The 15,909-nt window shown below is 41.9% G+C and overlaps 1 protein-coding gene across 2 annotated transcripts in view; it reads right to left on the bottom strand.

The window, feature by feature from the left end:
• Positions 1 to 11,300, bottom strand: part of si:dkey-32e6.3 — a 39,087-nt gene extending 27,787 nt beyond the window's left edge. Inside the window, exon 1 of one of the 2 annotated variants that reach the window (XM_034696349.1) lies at positions 10,858 to 11,300. In XM_034696349.1, coding sequence (XP_034552240.1) covers positions 10,858 to 11,155 — 298 coding nt within the window. In that variant the 5' untranslated portion in view covers positions 11,156 to 11,300. The remainder of the gene's footprint in view (positions 1 to 10,857) is intronic. The other variant, XM_034696348.1, reaches the window with a different exon arrangement.
• Positions 11,301 to 15,909: the final 4,609 nt, after the last annotated feature.

Here is a 15,909-nt window from a genome sequence, read left to right as displayed (position 1 = left end):
GAGCTAGTTGAGTATCTGGAACATCACATTTGTGGGTTCGATTATACTCTCAAAATGGGCAGAAAAAGAGAACTTTCATATGAAACTCAACAGTCTATTCTTGTTCTTAGAAATGAAGGCTATTCCATACGAGAAATTTCCAAGAAACTGAACATTTCCTACAACGATGTGAACTACTCCCTTCAGAGAACAGCACAAACAGGCTCTAACCAGAGTAGAAAGAGAAGTGGGAGGCCCCGGTGCACAACTGAACAAGAAGACAAGTACAGTAGAGTCTCTAGTTTGAGAAACAGACACCTCACAGGTCCTGAACTGGCAGCTTCATTAAATGGTACCCGCAAAACGCCAGTGTCAACGTCTACAGTGAAGAGGTGACTCCGGGATGCTGGCCTTCTAGGCAGAGTGGCAAAGAAAAGGCCATATCTGAGACTGGCCAATAAAAGGAAAAGATTAATATGTGTAAAAAAACACAGACATTGGACAGAGGAAGATTGGAAAAAAGTACGGACAGACGAATCAAAGTTTCAGGTGTTTGGATCACACAGAAGAAGATTAGTGAGATACAGAACAAGTGAAACGATGCTGGAAGAGTGTCTGACGCCATCTGTTAAGCATGGTGGAGGTAATGTGATGGTCTGGGGCTGCTTTGGTGCAGGTAAAGTGGGAGATTTGTAAAAAATAAAAGGGATTTTGAATCATGAAGGCTATCACTCAATTTTGGAGAAAGTGGGGAACGCAGGTGTGATCACCGTAAACAGACCCAAAGTCCTGAACGCCCTCGACATGACCATGATCAGACAGATCTACCCTCAGCTCAAGGTATGTGCAGAGTCTGTTAATGCAGGATTTAACTGGGGCAGATATCAAGGCCCTGAGTGTGTCAGGGGTTGTGTATTACAGCAGCATGTTCACTGAGGGTTAACGGCTGCCTGTGTGTCTGTTAGAGTTAAAGTGCCCCGATCCTGAGATGGATTTGTTTGTTATCTTATTTCTGAATTTTTTTGTAGTAAAAGACTCAGCAGAGACCCTCTTACACATTTCCAAACAAAAGACACTTTAAATGGAGACCAGAGGATTCATACAAATTATTTATCACAGTATTGCTGCTTTTGGAAGGCACAAGTTTAATTTTCGTTCAAGTCTAGTGTCCCTTAAAGTCAAATCTTCACAGATCACATACATAAAGGAGGGGGAAGACGCTGACATGTAAACAGGTTGTGATGATAAATAGTTGAGGGTATCAGTGTTTGCTTTTGGTGATATGAGTAGAGGTGTTACTCTGAGCTTTTGTTTGAAACAGTGGTGCTGAAACTGTCTGATCCTAATTAATACAATTTTTGTTTTTTTCGATGATAATTTCACAAATATTTTCAGCATTTTCAAATTCTTTTTGTCTCTGATTATAGAAATGGGAAAGTTGCAGTGACACTGACATCGTGATCATCAGAGGAGCCGGAGGGAAAGCTTTCTGTGCTGGAGGAGATATCAGAGGTGAGCAGCAGCCTTCATGGTTTTTGTCACTGGCATTCATTAACCCCAATCTAGGACACTCATGTTTAGACTGGTGTTTCACTCTCACCACAGAAGTTATTCAGTGTCAGTGTAAGGAATTACTTCACAAAAAAATCTTGTAAAATTTCCTTTTAAACATGTACAGTTCTTCTCAAGGTATTTCCAGGATTCTTTAAGACTTGATATTTAGTTTACCAGATGATAAAGTGTTTTAACTTTGTGGAGGCGGTGGTGATGTGCTGGTTTTATGTGAAGTGCAGTAGGAGTGTGTGATCTTACACCCAGTGCAAAGCAGAGTGCAGCAGTGATTTTGTGCTTCTGAATGTTTTTGGGTGAAGACTTTTTTTTAGGTGAGTGCTTATGTAAACGTTTTGGATATTCTGCACACTTTAATTGAAAAAGATTTCTCTTCTTTGAGACGCCGGTTTGCCTTGGTGGTAAAATCATGCACCACGCACAGAGGCTGTGGTCCTGCTAGCAGGGGGGCTGAGTTTGATTACAACCTGCTGTGCTTTGCTGCATGTCGTTCCCCACACTCTCTCTGTTTCCTCCTCTATCCACTGTCCTATACTCTCCATAAACAAACTTTGAAAAGCATTCCTCCTCTTTTACATTTTATTAATATTAAAATGCCGGAAAACGGTGGATTGCTCTCTCTCGGTGGGGAGTGAGACTTTGCTCCAAGTGGGGGAGTTTAAGTATCTCGGGGTCTTGTTCGCGAGTGGGGGTAAAATGGAGCGTGAGATCCACAGGCGGATTGGTGCGGCGTCAGCAGTGATGCGGACGTTGTATCGGACCATTGTGGTGAAGAGGGAGCTGAGCCGGAAGGTAAAGCTTTCGATTTACCAGTCTGTCTACATTCCAACCCTCACCTATGGTCATGAGCTGTGGGTCATGACCGAAAGAATAAGATCGCGGATACAAGCGGCTGAAATGAGTTTCCTGTGAAGGGTGTCTGGGCTCAGACTTAGAGAGATGGTCAGGAGCTCGGACATCCGGAGGGAGCTCTGAGTAGAGCCGCTGCTCCTCCGCGTCGAAAGGAGTCAGCTGAGGTGGTTCGGGCATCTGATAAGGATGCCTCCCGGACGCCTCCCTTTAGAGGTGTTCCGGGCACGTCCAACTGGGAGAAGGCCCCGGGGTAGACCCAGAACGCGGTGGAGGGATTATATCTCCCGCCTGGTCTGGGAACGCCTCGGGATTCCCCAGGAGGAGCTGGAAAGTGTCGCCGGGGAGAGGGATGTCTGGGTCAATTTGCTTGGACTGCTACCCCCGCGACCCGACCCCGGATAAGCGGAAGAAAATGGATGGATGGATGGATAATATTAAAATGCCTGCAATTCATGGAGAGAATGGATGGTAGTAAGAGACTGGATCAGATAAGAGTCTTACATAGCTATCCCTCCATTCCCTCTAAAATGATACATTAAGAAGTAAACATTCTATGCCTGTCGAATATCATGACAGCCGTTGAAAGCTAAAGTCCTAACATATTTATGATGTGACACCTCTGTGGTTCAGGTTCAGTATGTTTTAAGCTCCAAACCCACATTGCTAGGCATAAAGAAAGATTGTTGGAAAGATTTAGATGTATTAATTTAAGGTGAAGTCTGTGATTATGAACGTGGTCCTATTTTGACACAAGTTTTGGTCTATATGACTTTAAAGGTGACATATCACACTTTTTTCATCAATATATATTGGTCTAAGAGGTCCCCAAAACATGTCTTTAAAGTTTATGCTCAAAAAAACACTTTGAAATCAGATTTTGGCATGCCTGAAAAGTCCTCTTCTTCATTCCTCATCAGAACACTCTGTTTTCTCTCTGACCACGCCGCCTCAGGAAGTGGATGTGCCTCGGCTCTCCAGCACGTTGATCTAATGTTTACATGTTGGCTGAATATACACGGCTGCTCAGAGATCACGTTACTTCAACCCTCTGAATCTGATCCAGAATCTGATCCTAACGGAGATGCGCCTGTAGCAGGACCTTTCTGAAGGATTGGTCACAGATTTAGTGTTTCTTGTTGTTTTATTTATCAGTATGTATACGTGTGTCTTGGTACACAGCTACGAACATGTAGCTATGTGGCTATGCTAACTAGCGCTAGCACTTATCCATGATAAATAAAAATCATCCACTAGATCTTCAAATCTGCAGACGTGGGGAGTAAAACTGACCTCTGCCAGAAAGGCAGCAGGACCTTTTCTGAAGGATTGGTCACAGATTCTGTGTTTCTTGTTGTTTTATTTGTCAGTATGTCGACGTGTGTCTTGGTACACAGCTACAGCTACAGCTACAGCTACGAACATATAGCTATGTGGCTATGCTAATTAGCGCTAGCACTTATCCATGATAAATAAAAATCATCCACTAGATCTTCATATCTGCAGACGTGGGGAGTAAAACCGACCTTTGTGTTTATTAAGACAGCCTACAACTAGCATGCCTCCCTCCTAAGCTCCTTGTTAGCACACATTTGTGCAGGTAATGAAAAACGGGGGAGGGATTCAGTATTATTTTATACAGTCTATGGGCTGAACAAGCTCCGAGCTCTGACTCCGTGGCAGACCGGATATTGTTGTTACGTAACAAAAACACGGAAGTCTGAAACGGCTGGTTTCACACACATTTACAGAAAGGTGGAGAAATCAGAACAGGGGCAGAATGGATTTTTTTCATTCTCGGGGGGTTTGTAGACATGCCAGGGACACATATTTCAGGTAAAGAACCATTAAAAAGTCCATTTTGCATGATATGTCACCTTTAATTGCTGAAAAACATCAACTAAGCTAGCAATCACAAGATGAGCTGTAATGTCTGCATCAGAGTTTGTTTGATACTGATGGGCTAAGATGTTTATTTTAAGGGTTGTAAAACAAAAAGTCGTCTGTTTCTATAGAAACGGATCTATATTGCCAATGTTTTGTAGGAAGAGGGTTGTGGAGGCTGTTTTTATGTCAATCTTGGATTATGGGGACATAATCTACAGAAACGCACCATCCTCAACCCTCAAACGCCTCCATTTATCACTCTGCATTATGATTTATTACAGGTGATCCCGTTACACACTTATCAGCCACACTTATCTGCTCTTTATTTGCTGCTTTTTAACATTCTCATCTGACTTCATTGTTCTGATAATTTCTGCAGCACCTAGACGACTTTAGAGGGTAGATATATGTGGTTTTGGGGCGGGTGTAATTTTCCCCTGAGGACAGTTTCAACAATAAATACTCTCTTATTGTGTGTGGCTCGGTTGCAGTGGGACTTATTATCACTTTGTCATATAAAGATGAATCAATAAAGGTTTGAATTAGCTGTACTTGTAGATATACAACATGTTCAGCTGCAGTTCACCTTTCTGTGTTGTTGCCATGGCGATAAGAGGTGGCATGCATGAGTCGATCAGTAGAATGTTTCACTGTGACACCACAGTCCTGAAGACATCCTGCGCAGGCTTTAAACCAGGACTTCAATCCTGTTGGAGCTTGTGGGTTTGTTAGTTGGAGATTAGAGAGAGATAGAGATCGTTTTTTGTTTGAGCTACTGTGTTGTATTTTCCCTTTACTCATGGAGTTCATTGAAGCAAGTAACGGTATTTACAAACCGATCAGGGTGCTGTTTGACACACCCATTTATGAGCGTGCCAAGCAGATCTGCTGGCATGTTCAGTCATACAAAGCCAAGGTGGCTTTCATGGTCGAGCTCCTCCATCTTCAGCAGAGAAACAAGCTTCCATCTGAGCTGACTGCTGAGGCCATGATCGACCTCTTGGTGGAGGACAGCAAGAGCACTACGAGAATCCAGCTGTGGGATTTTGAGATGGAGGATTTCGACAATGATGTCAAGCCTCTACTCCACCTGGTTTGGGAGGTCAACACCAGCATGCTGAAGCGGGACGTCGAGTTCGAGGCAAGAAGACTCCTCGACTCACCAGCCAGCATACCTGCCTCCTTTAAGCACCCCAAGGTCGTCAGGAAAGCATGGGAGTATGCTGGGACTCTTGTGGAGCAGCATCAAAAGGCACCTGGGCCCAAACAACTTGGCCCTCAGGATGTGGTCTTGAATGTGGTTCCAAAAGTCCTGCAAGGCTTTTGGAGACCAAAAGGACCCATTCCCCGAGAAATGCCATCTCAGAAGCTCAGTGAGATGGCTGTCGGAGTCACCAAAGCTGTGCTGGACCGTGTCTCCACAACACTGTCGTCAACCCTCCGGAAAGTCACCTTCTCTCGGTCTGTGAGAGATCAGATGGTCATCCAGATCGACAAAAAGGTCAGACAGATGTACACAGCGGACACCCTGAGGAGGAAGCTGAACTCCTTCGAGGCTGAGGTGCTAAAGATCCTAACCTGGTTCACTGCCAATTCCATCTGTGAGCTGTTTGAGCCTGGAACGCAGACTGTCATCCCTGCTGCTCATCCTCGTACCCTCATTGCCGTCAAGGAGCCAGATGTAAACCAGGCCGCACAAAGCCCAGCTCCCGATGTAACCCTGCCAGCTGAACCTCCAGTTAAGGTTTCAGTCCTGGAGGGAGAAGTAAAGGAGGAGGAACCATCTGACAAACCAGACTCTGCAGTGTTACGAACTCCATCACCTCCTGCTATCCTGCCAGCTGTTGCTGTTGACCTGGTTTCAGACTTGGAGGATGAAGTCAAGGAGGAACCATCCAAAGAACAGGACTCTGCTTTGGAACTAACGCCATCACCTCCTGCTATCCTGCCAGCTGTTGCTGTTGACCTGGCTTCAGTCCTGGAGGATGAAGTGGTGGAGGAACAGTCCACCAAAGAAAAAGAACTTACCATGCTGGACCATCCAACACCTGTTGATCCTGATGAAGATCCCGCTATGGTGCCATCTCCACTACCTCCCTATATCCTGCCATCTGAACCACCAAACATGGTCTCAGACCTGGAGGATGAAGTGATGGATGAGCAGTCCACCAAAGAAAAAGAACTTGCCATGCTGGACCATCCAACACCTGTTGATCCTGATGAAGATCCCGCTGTGGTGCCATCTCCACTACCTCCCTATACCCTGCCATCTGAACCACCAAACATGGTCTCAGTCCTGGAGGATGAAGTGATGGATGAGCAGTCCACCAAAGAAAAAGAACTTGCCATGCTGGACCATCCAACACCTGTTGATCCTGATGAAGATCCCGCTGTGGTGCCATCTCCACTACCTCCCTATACCCTGCCATCTGAACCACCAAACATGGTCTCAGTCCTGGAGGGTGAGCTTTGTGATCTTAGGACCAGCGAAAGACCTGCTAGTGTGCCACCTCCTGTGATCCATGAAGAAAAACCTCCTGCCATCAGCCAGGTACCAGAGGAACCATCACCAGTGTCCCCTGTGGGAATGACTTCATCGCCTCCTGCTACCCTACCAGCTGTAGCCACTTCCACGGCTTCAGTCCTGGAGGGTGAGGTCAAGGACAAGGTCAAGGTCCCAAAGACCAGAGTCCAAAGGTTCCTCAGGCGGCTCAGAAAGTTGCTGTGCTGCTGCACCCTGCCCAAAGACGACTGAGCAATCATCAGTGTCATTATAAATGACATACACCTATAAATAATTGTTCATTCAAAAACAAAAAAAAAAATAAACATGTTTCACTGCAGTCCGTTTTCAGATGTAATTTTCACTTAAATATACTGTGAATGAATGCAATCTAATGTAAAGGTGTTCTCTGACAGGTTATTGAAGGTGCTTTTCATTATGTTGGTCTATTTTTAAAGCTGTTACAGGGATTCTGTCGATGTTACAGAGTTTGAAGGTTTTAAAGACAAGAAGTTTTCATGCAGACATTTTCATACAGCCAGAAAAACACTCGACACAGAAAATATAACATACAATGGTTGATCAGAAGCTCTTTTGAGGTACAAAGGTTTGGTCTTTTACTTCCTTTTTCAAATGTTTAACATTTTTAAACTCAAAACTGTGTGAACTAAAAGATGAGCCTTTCTCACTGCGCAGCGATGACGGTATAACTTTCTACAGTATGTGATCGTAAGTGATGGTGCTTTACTGCCTCACTGCAGCTCTTTTTAAAGCAGGTACCTGTTCCTAGAGTTAAGTTGGGATCCAAACTCTTGCCTGGTTTGCCTGTCGCAATGTTTCCCTTCTGGCTGTAGGTAAAATACTCAATCTGTTTTCTTCTCTCAGCGGTGACAGAAGCGGGGAAAGTTGGAGACCCTCTTGCAGAAGTCTTTTTCCGTGAGGAGTACATTCTCAACAATGCTATAGGTACGTTTATTCAGAGTTCTACCTGTGTTATCTATTGAATGGAGACACATGAACTTTATCAGTTTGTTTATTTTAAGTCAGATTTATTTCTCGTCTACATCTTTAATTTTGTCCTTCAGGAACATACAAGAAACCGTACATCGCTCTAATTGATGGGATTACGATGGGAGGAGTGAGTACTTTGATTTTTTGTATTTAAATGTATTATTTATTTATATTTTTACTTGAAAGGGCAAAATAACCAAATAAATACAAACAATATTCTTAAATCAAATCCTTTTTCAGTTATTGTGAATATGTTAGTGCAAATGTAAAGAAAGAGGTGCATGGCTGTATCCGCTATACCCACATATATTTAATGTATATACACTACCAGTCAAAAGTTTGGACGCACCTTCTCATTCAATGTTTTTTATTTATTTTAATTATTTTCAACATTGTAGATTAATACTGAAGACATCAAAACTATGAAATAATCTGGTTTGGCCATAATCTGGATTACAACAGTAGTCAAATAGGGCTATCCATTGTGTACTAACCCTACCTCTGAACAACACAACTGATGGTCTCAAACACATTAAGAAGGCAAGTCATTCTACAAATGAACTCTTGACAAGGCTCATGTTCATTAGAAACCATTCCAGGAGACCACTTCATGAAGCAGACTGAGAGAATACCAAGAGTGTGCAAAGCTGTCATGAAGGAAAAAGGGGGCTACTTTACAGAATCTAAAATATAAAACAGATTCTGCTTTGTTTAACACTTTTTTGTTCATTCAATAATTCCATATATGTTCTTTCATAGTTTTGATGTCTTCAGTATTAATCTACAGTGTTTCAAATAATTAAAATAAATACAAACCAGGGGCGCTGGTGGCCTAGTGGTCTAAGCGCCCCACATACAGAGGCTACAGTCCTCGTCGCAGGGGTCGCCGGTTCGATTCCCGGCCGGTCGACCATTTCCTGCATGTCTTCCCCCACTCTCTACTCCCCACATTTCCTGTCACTCTTCAGCTGTACTATATAATAAAGGCAAAAAGGCCAAAAATATAACTTTAAAAAAAATAAAAAAAAATAAAAAAAATAAATACAAACCCATGACTGAATAGTTGTTTCCAAACTTTGGACAGGTAGTGTACATATAAACCTGGATTACAGCTTTTAACATTGTATGCATACATTTATTTTGTATACACCAATGTGCAATTTATTTAAGATGTAACAAGTACATTTTTGTTGTTCCCGTCAAGAGGAGGATGAGAGCATGACATATTATTGGAAATATAAAAGTCTGCTTGTGTAGGAGTTATACATTTTATCCATTTATTCCAAATTGAATCATAATTTTGGATTGCTAAATAATGAGTCAACTTTTTTTCATGTGTCCAATATGATCTTCCTCCATTCCTAGGCTCTTCCAGATTTACCTGTCTCTAGTGATTGTATATGACTTTATATTTCAAGTTCGGTTAAGCCTTCTCTGTTCATTCCAAAACGTTAGATATTCTAAAATTTGATTTGGCTCCTGTTTGTTTTGTTTTGGTTCCACTGTTGAGTAAGGAGCAGTGTAAGTTCACATTGGCCTGTAGGTGTCAGTAGTGAACTGTCTCTCACTGTTACTTGCTGCTTTTGGCAGGAAGTCCTCTGATTGGCTTAAATAAAGAGTGACAAAGCATGTTACTCCCTAAAAATGTGGTTTTATTTGAATCTCATCCTTTGACCAATAATAAGCATGATCCATATTTTAACAGAGCTGCAGTAATAATGCTGATTTATCTGGAATAACATGGGTTGTAAGGTTTGTGATTTATTGACTCTTAGTCTTTGATTTAAAAGAGGTGAGAGTTGGAGCGGACCTGCAGCTTTCAGGGAGTGTGTTCCAGATATGTGGTACACAATGACTAAACGCTGCTTCACCATGTTTCCTTCTGACTCTTGGGACTGAAAGCAGACCAGTACCTGATGACCTCAGAGGTCGAGGTGGTTCATACAGTAGCAGCAGATCAGCAATGTATTTTGGGCCTAAACCATCAGCAGGATTTTAAAGTCTATTCTCTGACAGACAGGAAGCCAGTGTAGGGATCTAAGAACTGGAGTGATGTGGTCTACTTTTGAGGTCCTTGTTAGGACTCGAGCAGCAGCATTCTGTATGAGCTGCAGCCGTCTGATGGACTTTTTAGGGAGTCCTGTAAAGACCCTGTTACAGTAGTCTAGTCTGCTAAAGATAAATGCATGGAGGAGTTTTTCTGCATCCTGCTGAGACACAAGTCCTTTAATCCTTGATATATTCTTAAGGTGATAGTAGGCAGACTTTGTAATTGTCTTAATGTGGACTGAAATTAAGGTCTGAGTCTAAGACTACACCAAGGTTTCTGGCTTGGTTTGAACATTTCATCGTTGCAGATTGGAGCTGTGCGGTAACCTTTAACCTTTCTTCCTCCAAAAACAATCATTTCAGTTTTGTCTTTGTTTAACTGAAGAAAGTTCTGTCTCGTCCAGTCATTGATTTGTTCAATGCATTTACTCAGTGTTTGTATGGGACTATAATCCCCTGGTGATATGGTGATGTAAACGTGTATGTCAACTGCATAGCTGTGGTATTTTATTTGGTTGTTTCTTATTATCTGACCTAAGGGGAGCATGTAGATGTTGAATAGCAGAGGCCCCAGAATGGATCCCTGAGGTACTCCACATACGATTTTCATCCGCTCAGATGTGTATTTACCTATAGACACAAAATAGTCCCGGTCATTTAAATAGGACTTAAGCCAATTTAGTACTGCACCAGAGTAGGCTGTGAGATAACAGTAATAGCTATCAGAAAAAAAAGGATCAAACCGTGAACATCCTAAGATGATGAACACAGTGATGTGTTTATCATGTCTGTACATTCAGAAATGTAGTCAGGGCAGCGAGTTAAGAAAGCTGAAACGTTTGCTGTACTGAATAGTTTAAAAGTTGAACGGTGAAAATCGGACAAAAAAATGAGTCACTGTAACAATGACACACTATGATCACCTGACTGAACACAATCACAGAACCAGTGTTCCTGTGTGACAGGAGGGGGAGGAGGAAGAGGAAGAGGAAGAAGAATCTCCAGTCTACCTTGTTTGTTCATCTTCCCCCAGGTCACAGTGGAGAGGAAGTAGTCCAGAGCAGCCACGGTCCCCTGACTCGTCACTGCGTCGGACACCAGGATGGTGTTGTTGAGGTCGATATGCAGCACTAACTTCTTCCTCCTCTCCTGGTCTGAGCTCAGTCCCCGGGGTGACAGTGACAATCCCCGGGCTGCTGTCACCGCGGGGTCCCCTGCTTCAACCTGACGCTCCGGAGGGACGGTGCTGCCGTCTGTCCCGTCAGGTTGTTCAGTTTCTCGGCCGTTATTTTCAACAAAATCCGCCATTAAATGATACAGACGACGGGAAGGTTTCCTCTACTGCATGCTCTCTCACCGGCTCAGAGCTCAGCCGTCTGTTATGTCTTGATTTACCGGTACGGACTTCCTGGTTCTCCATGCCACTTTCTTCTTCTACGGTCCAAAACTTACATACTACCGACAGAGCAGAGCGCCCTCTAGCGGCGCTCCTCAACAGAACCAGGAATACTTTATTTATCCCGGGGAGGGAAATTCAGTCATTACCATAGACTGTATAAAAGGTCATCACAGAGCTATATATTATATATATTAATACGAATAAAATAAGATAAAATGAAATAAAATAAAATAAAATGAATTAAAATGAAATAAAATAAAAATAAAATGAAACAAAATAAAAAATAAAATAAAATAAAATGAATGATATAAAACAAACTGTTGGTGTGCATTGCCAAAAAGCTCTATTTTTGTTTCATCTGTCCACAGGAAATTTTCCCAGAAGGATTGTGGTTTGTCCAGGTATTCTTTGGCAAAGATTAGTCGCTCCTTTTTATGTCTTTTCCTCAGCAATGGTGTCTTCCTTGGCCTTCACCCATGAAGCCCTGTTTGGTTTAGTGTGCGGTGTATGGTACTTGTTGAAACCATGACCCCAGACTGTTCCAGGTTGGCCTTCAGGTCTTTGGATGTATGACGTGGGGGTTTTTTTCACCATTCGCACCAACCTTCGAAGACTTCTCTCATCAATTTTTCTCTTCCCCCCATGTCCAGGGAGGTTCTTGACAGTTCCATGTTTGGCAAACTTCTTAATAATATTCCGCACTGTTGAAACAGGGATACCAAGGTTTTTGGAGACGGCCTTATACCCTTTGGAGGTCTTGTGTTTGCTAATTATCACACTTTTGATGTCCTCAGACAGCTCCTTTGTCCTCACCATTGTAACAAAGGAACAGGGGACAACAGATGGCTTTTTAAAACATTGAAGTCATAATTCATTGGCTAATTCATGTCACATGGGCACAGACAATTTATCACAGGTGAATCTCATTTGTGATTTACCACAGGTGAGTGACAGTGGCTGTTTCCGAAACCGCCTACTATACTAGCAGTACATACTGATTGGGCCAGAATTCAGTATGTAGTAAGCAGTAAGTGAACAAAGCAAAATCTGCAGTATGCCAAAACTCCCCGGATGTCTACTGATTTGGGAAAATTTCACAGTATGCATCAGACCAGTCTCCCTCGCGTACTGTTTCCCACAATGCACAGCGCTCTTTCCGCTTTTTCTTTTTCCTTCTTTTTTGACGGGAGGAAATCTGTTTTTGGGTGCTGTGAAAGTTATCAAATTACAAACCACTTCCTAACTTTTTAAACCATAAGTGGATGCAGAAGCAGTTTATCTATCGGCTTCGCCATTGTTTACTTCCGCTTTCCGAAACCGGGAATCTAGTGATGTATGACCCAGCGTACTGCAACCCAGATCCAACAGAACAGTCAGACTACATACTAAATTCAAACGCAGTATATAGTATGCAATACCTACTGCCTACTACATTAGTAAGTAGTATGTAGCAGGCCGTTTCGAAAACAGCCAATGTGTTTCCATACTGATTTACAGCAAAGGGTGGGTGGGTCAGTTGGTTGGTTGGTCGGTCTGTCGGTCGGTCGGTCGGTCGGTCGGTCGGTCGGTCGGTCGGTCGGTAGGTTATTGTCATTGTAAAAATAAATACAACAAAACTTTGTTCGGCAGCATTTCAATCTGGGAAAAAAAGTACTTTAAATATTTTCATATATAAAATTATAAATATATGTACATTTGTCACTTTTAAATAATCTGACCGTTATGTATCAGTGTGCTATTGATAAAGCGACTGGACTTCCTACCCTCTGCCTGATGGTAAAGTGGTGAACATGGCGTGTCTGGGGTGGGTTGAGTCCCTCATAATGGATGAGGCTTGTTGTGCAGGCGGGTTGAGTAGATGTCTCTGACTGATGGTAGGGGGGTACCTACAATCCACTGAGCCGTTCAGCTGATCCGCTGTAGGTCCTTTCTTTCTGCTGCAGGGCAGCCCCAGTACCAGGTTGTGCAGCTGTATGTGAGGATGCTCTCTATCGTGCAGCTGTAGAAGTTCTTCAGCAGATCACCAGGAAGTCGGTTTTGCCTTAGTGTCCTCAGGAAAAAGAGGCGTTCCTGTGCTTTCTTTATTACATGTGATGTGTTCAGGCTCCAACTCAGGTCCTCAGATATGCGCACCCCCAGGAATCTGTAGCTGGTGACACATAAGAGTTTGAAGCTAAACTGAGTGATGTATTTGAGCAGGTTATTGTATTTTGAGTCATATGGAACAGGAGAATAATCAGGGGTCTGCACACATCAAGAGGTTGGTAACTAAACATCTAGAGATCACAAATGTTTCTGATTGTATTATCATCAGATTCTGTTTTTAATCAACATTTTACACAGCATTAAATTTTTTTAAGCTGGGGTTGTAAAAACATATCAACACATTTGTGTCACTGATTGTGTCAAAGTCGTACATCACATTAGATTTTCCATTATATGTTTTTCAAGATTACATTTTGTGACTCAAAGTTTGATCTGAAAAAGGCAGAAGTCAGAACTGAAGAAGACTTTCAGAGGAGAATTTCTTCAAGATTTCTACCAAGTCCAGCTGCCTTTTCAGATCAAGCTTTGAACCTCCATGAACTGGATAACTGAACATTTTAGACCTCAGAATGAAAATGAGCAAAAGCTTGCACCATTTTTCTAATTTCATGCAGTACAGGGTCAACTTTGATTCCTGCCCCACCCACATACAAGATTCACATCAATGAGTGCACGCAATTTGGATTATGTGGTATACCACAAGGGCTCTGAAAATGTTATCATTGATCAGGCAAAAAAACAACAACCTTGTATTAAACAGTCTCATTCAGCTGTATGTGCCTATCACCCTGAATTCAATCTTTACTGGATTATAATCCTGGATATATTCATTAATATGAAAACTAAATGTTGCAGCTAACAGTTTGATTTTTGGAGTTGAATCACCTTCTCTCATAGTTTCTTTGTTGATATTTAAAAACGCTTTTGTCATATCTTGACCGTCCGTGATGTGTAGATGTAGAAGGAACTTTGTGACACTGGTTTGCTTGTACAGTAATACATTTATTACAAAAAACAACACCAGTATCAAACAAGCACCGTGGCTGCTGGGAGGACAACTTGCCAATCTGTGTCTCTCCTCGAAGGCTGCTGGACACAGACTTTTAATAGGTCAAAGGTGTCAATATAACACACACACACACACACACACACACATTGACTTCTCTTATCATCCAGTCCTCTCCTACCATCTGGTCTTCTCTTCACATCTGGTTACATTATAGGAGAGGAGCCCCCATCTAATCACTTCCTGGAACCATTCTAAACAACATAGACTTCATCCTATGGTTTCATGTCCGATACTTAATTTTCAAACAGAATCCCAGATTTTACGAGGGTTAAAAAAATGTTCAAAGGTTTTCATAAACATTCTTATCCAAACTTGTTTGAATGTAAATCCCAACCTGTGTTTGTCCTTTAACTCAGTATATTTGTTATAGTACAAAGAGCTCCTGGTGTGCCCTCAATCTGAGGTTAATCTGTATCATTTTGCTCTTTCAGCTGTGGGCTCTGTGAACACTGTTTTTGTGTTTCTTGAGTAAGAGCAATCTGTTCCCTCCTTTGATTCAAATGTCATTTTATTAAAAACAATTAATGATATGTTGTTTTATTATTTTTTTGAATTCTTACTGTTTTTTATTTATCTACTCAATTGTATTGCCATTTTTAGCCTTAATTTCATTTTAATCCTTAACCTTTAATTATTTATTTTAATTATTTATATTCTTAATATTAAGTTGATGCTTTAACTTATTTTAATTACATATTTGATTGTTGATGGTGTGCATTAGTCTCTATTTTAAAATCCTTTTTTTTTTATTCCCCAATACGTCTTACTGTTATTTTGTTTCTGCTTCTTTCTTGTTTTCAGTGTGAAAGGTGCTCTATAAATAAAGCTTGATTGATCGATTAAAGAAGTTAATACTCCAATCAAAAGAAGGAAATTACTGGAAGAAAAACAAAAAATTACAAATAGTGAACCAAATACCGTCAGGGCTCCTTGGAGCTCCTTACAGGACTACTTCATTCAAAATCACAGTAATGACTGATCCATAAAAACCCTTGTGGACGTCTTCTTGCACACTATCACTTCTCTCTCTTACGCCCCTCTATCCCTCTTTCCAGACCCAACTCGGTCGAGGCATGATGGCTGTCTAACATGAGTCTGGTTCTGCTCGAGGTTTCTGCCTGTTAAAAGGAAGTTTTTCCTCACCACTGTAACTAGCTAAATACTGCGATGTGCAATGCTCATGGTGGATTAAGGTGGGGTCAGACTGAGTCTTATCCTGTCTTGGTGTTGGGTCTCTGTTCATAATTTGACATAGAGTGGTCTAGACCTCCAATGTTTGTAAAAGCATCTTGAGATAACGTTTGTTGTGATTTGGCGCTATACAAATAAAGATTGATTGATAAAGATTGATTGATTGCACGTCTATCCGAGTAGAATAGTTTGTCACATCTATTTTCACTTGCGCAATATTTTTAAAATTAGACACTTCCTATCTCAGAGCGACGCAGAAAAACTAGTCCATGCATTTGTTACCTCCAGGTTAGATTACTGTAACTCCCTCTAATCAGGCTGCCCCAATAAGTCTCTAAAGATTCTTCAGCTAGTTCA

The sequence above is a fragment of the Notolabrus celidotus genome, chromosome 11 (genome assembly GCF_009762535.1).
Source record: "Notolabrus celidotus isolate fNotCel1 chromosome 11, fNotCel1.pri, whole genome shotgun sequence".
NCBI lineage: Eukaryota > Metazoa > Chordata > Actinopteri > Labriformes > Labridae > Notolabrus > Notolabrus celidotus.
This window is presented reverse-complemented; position numbering and strand designations above follow the sequence as displayed.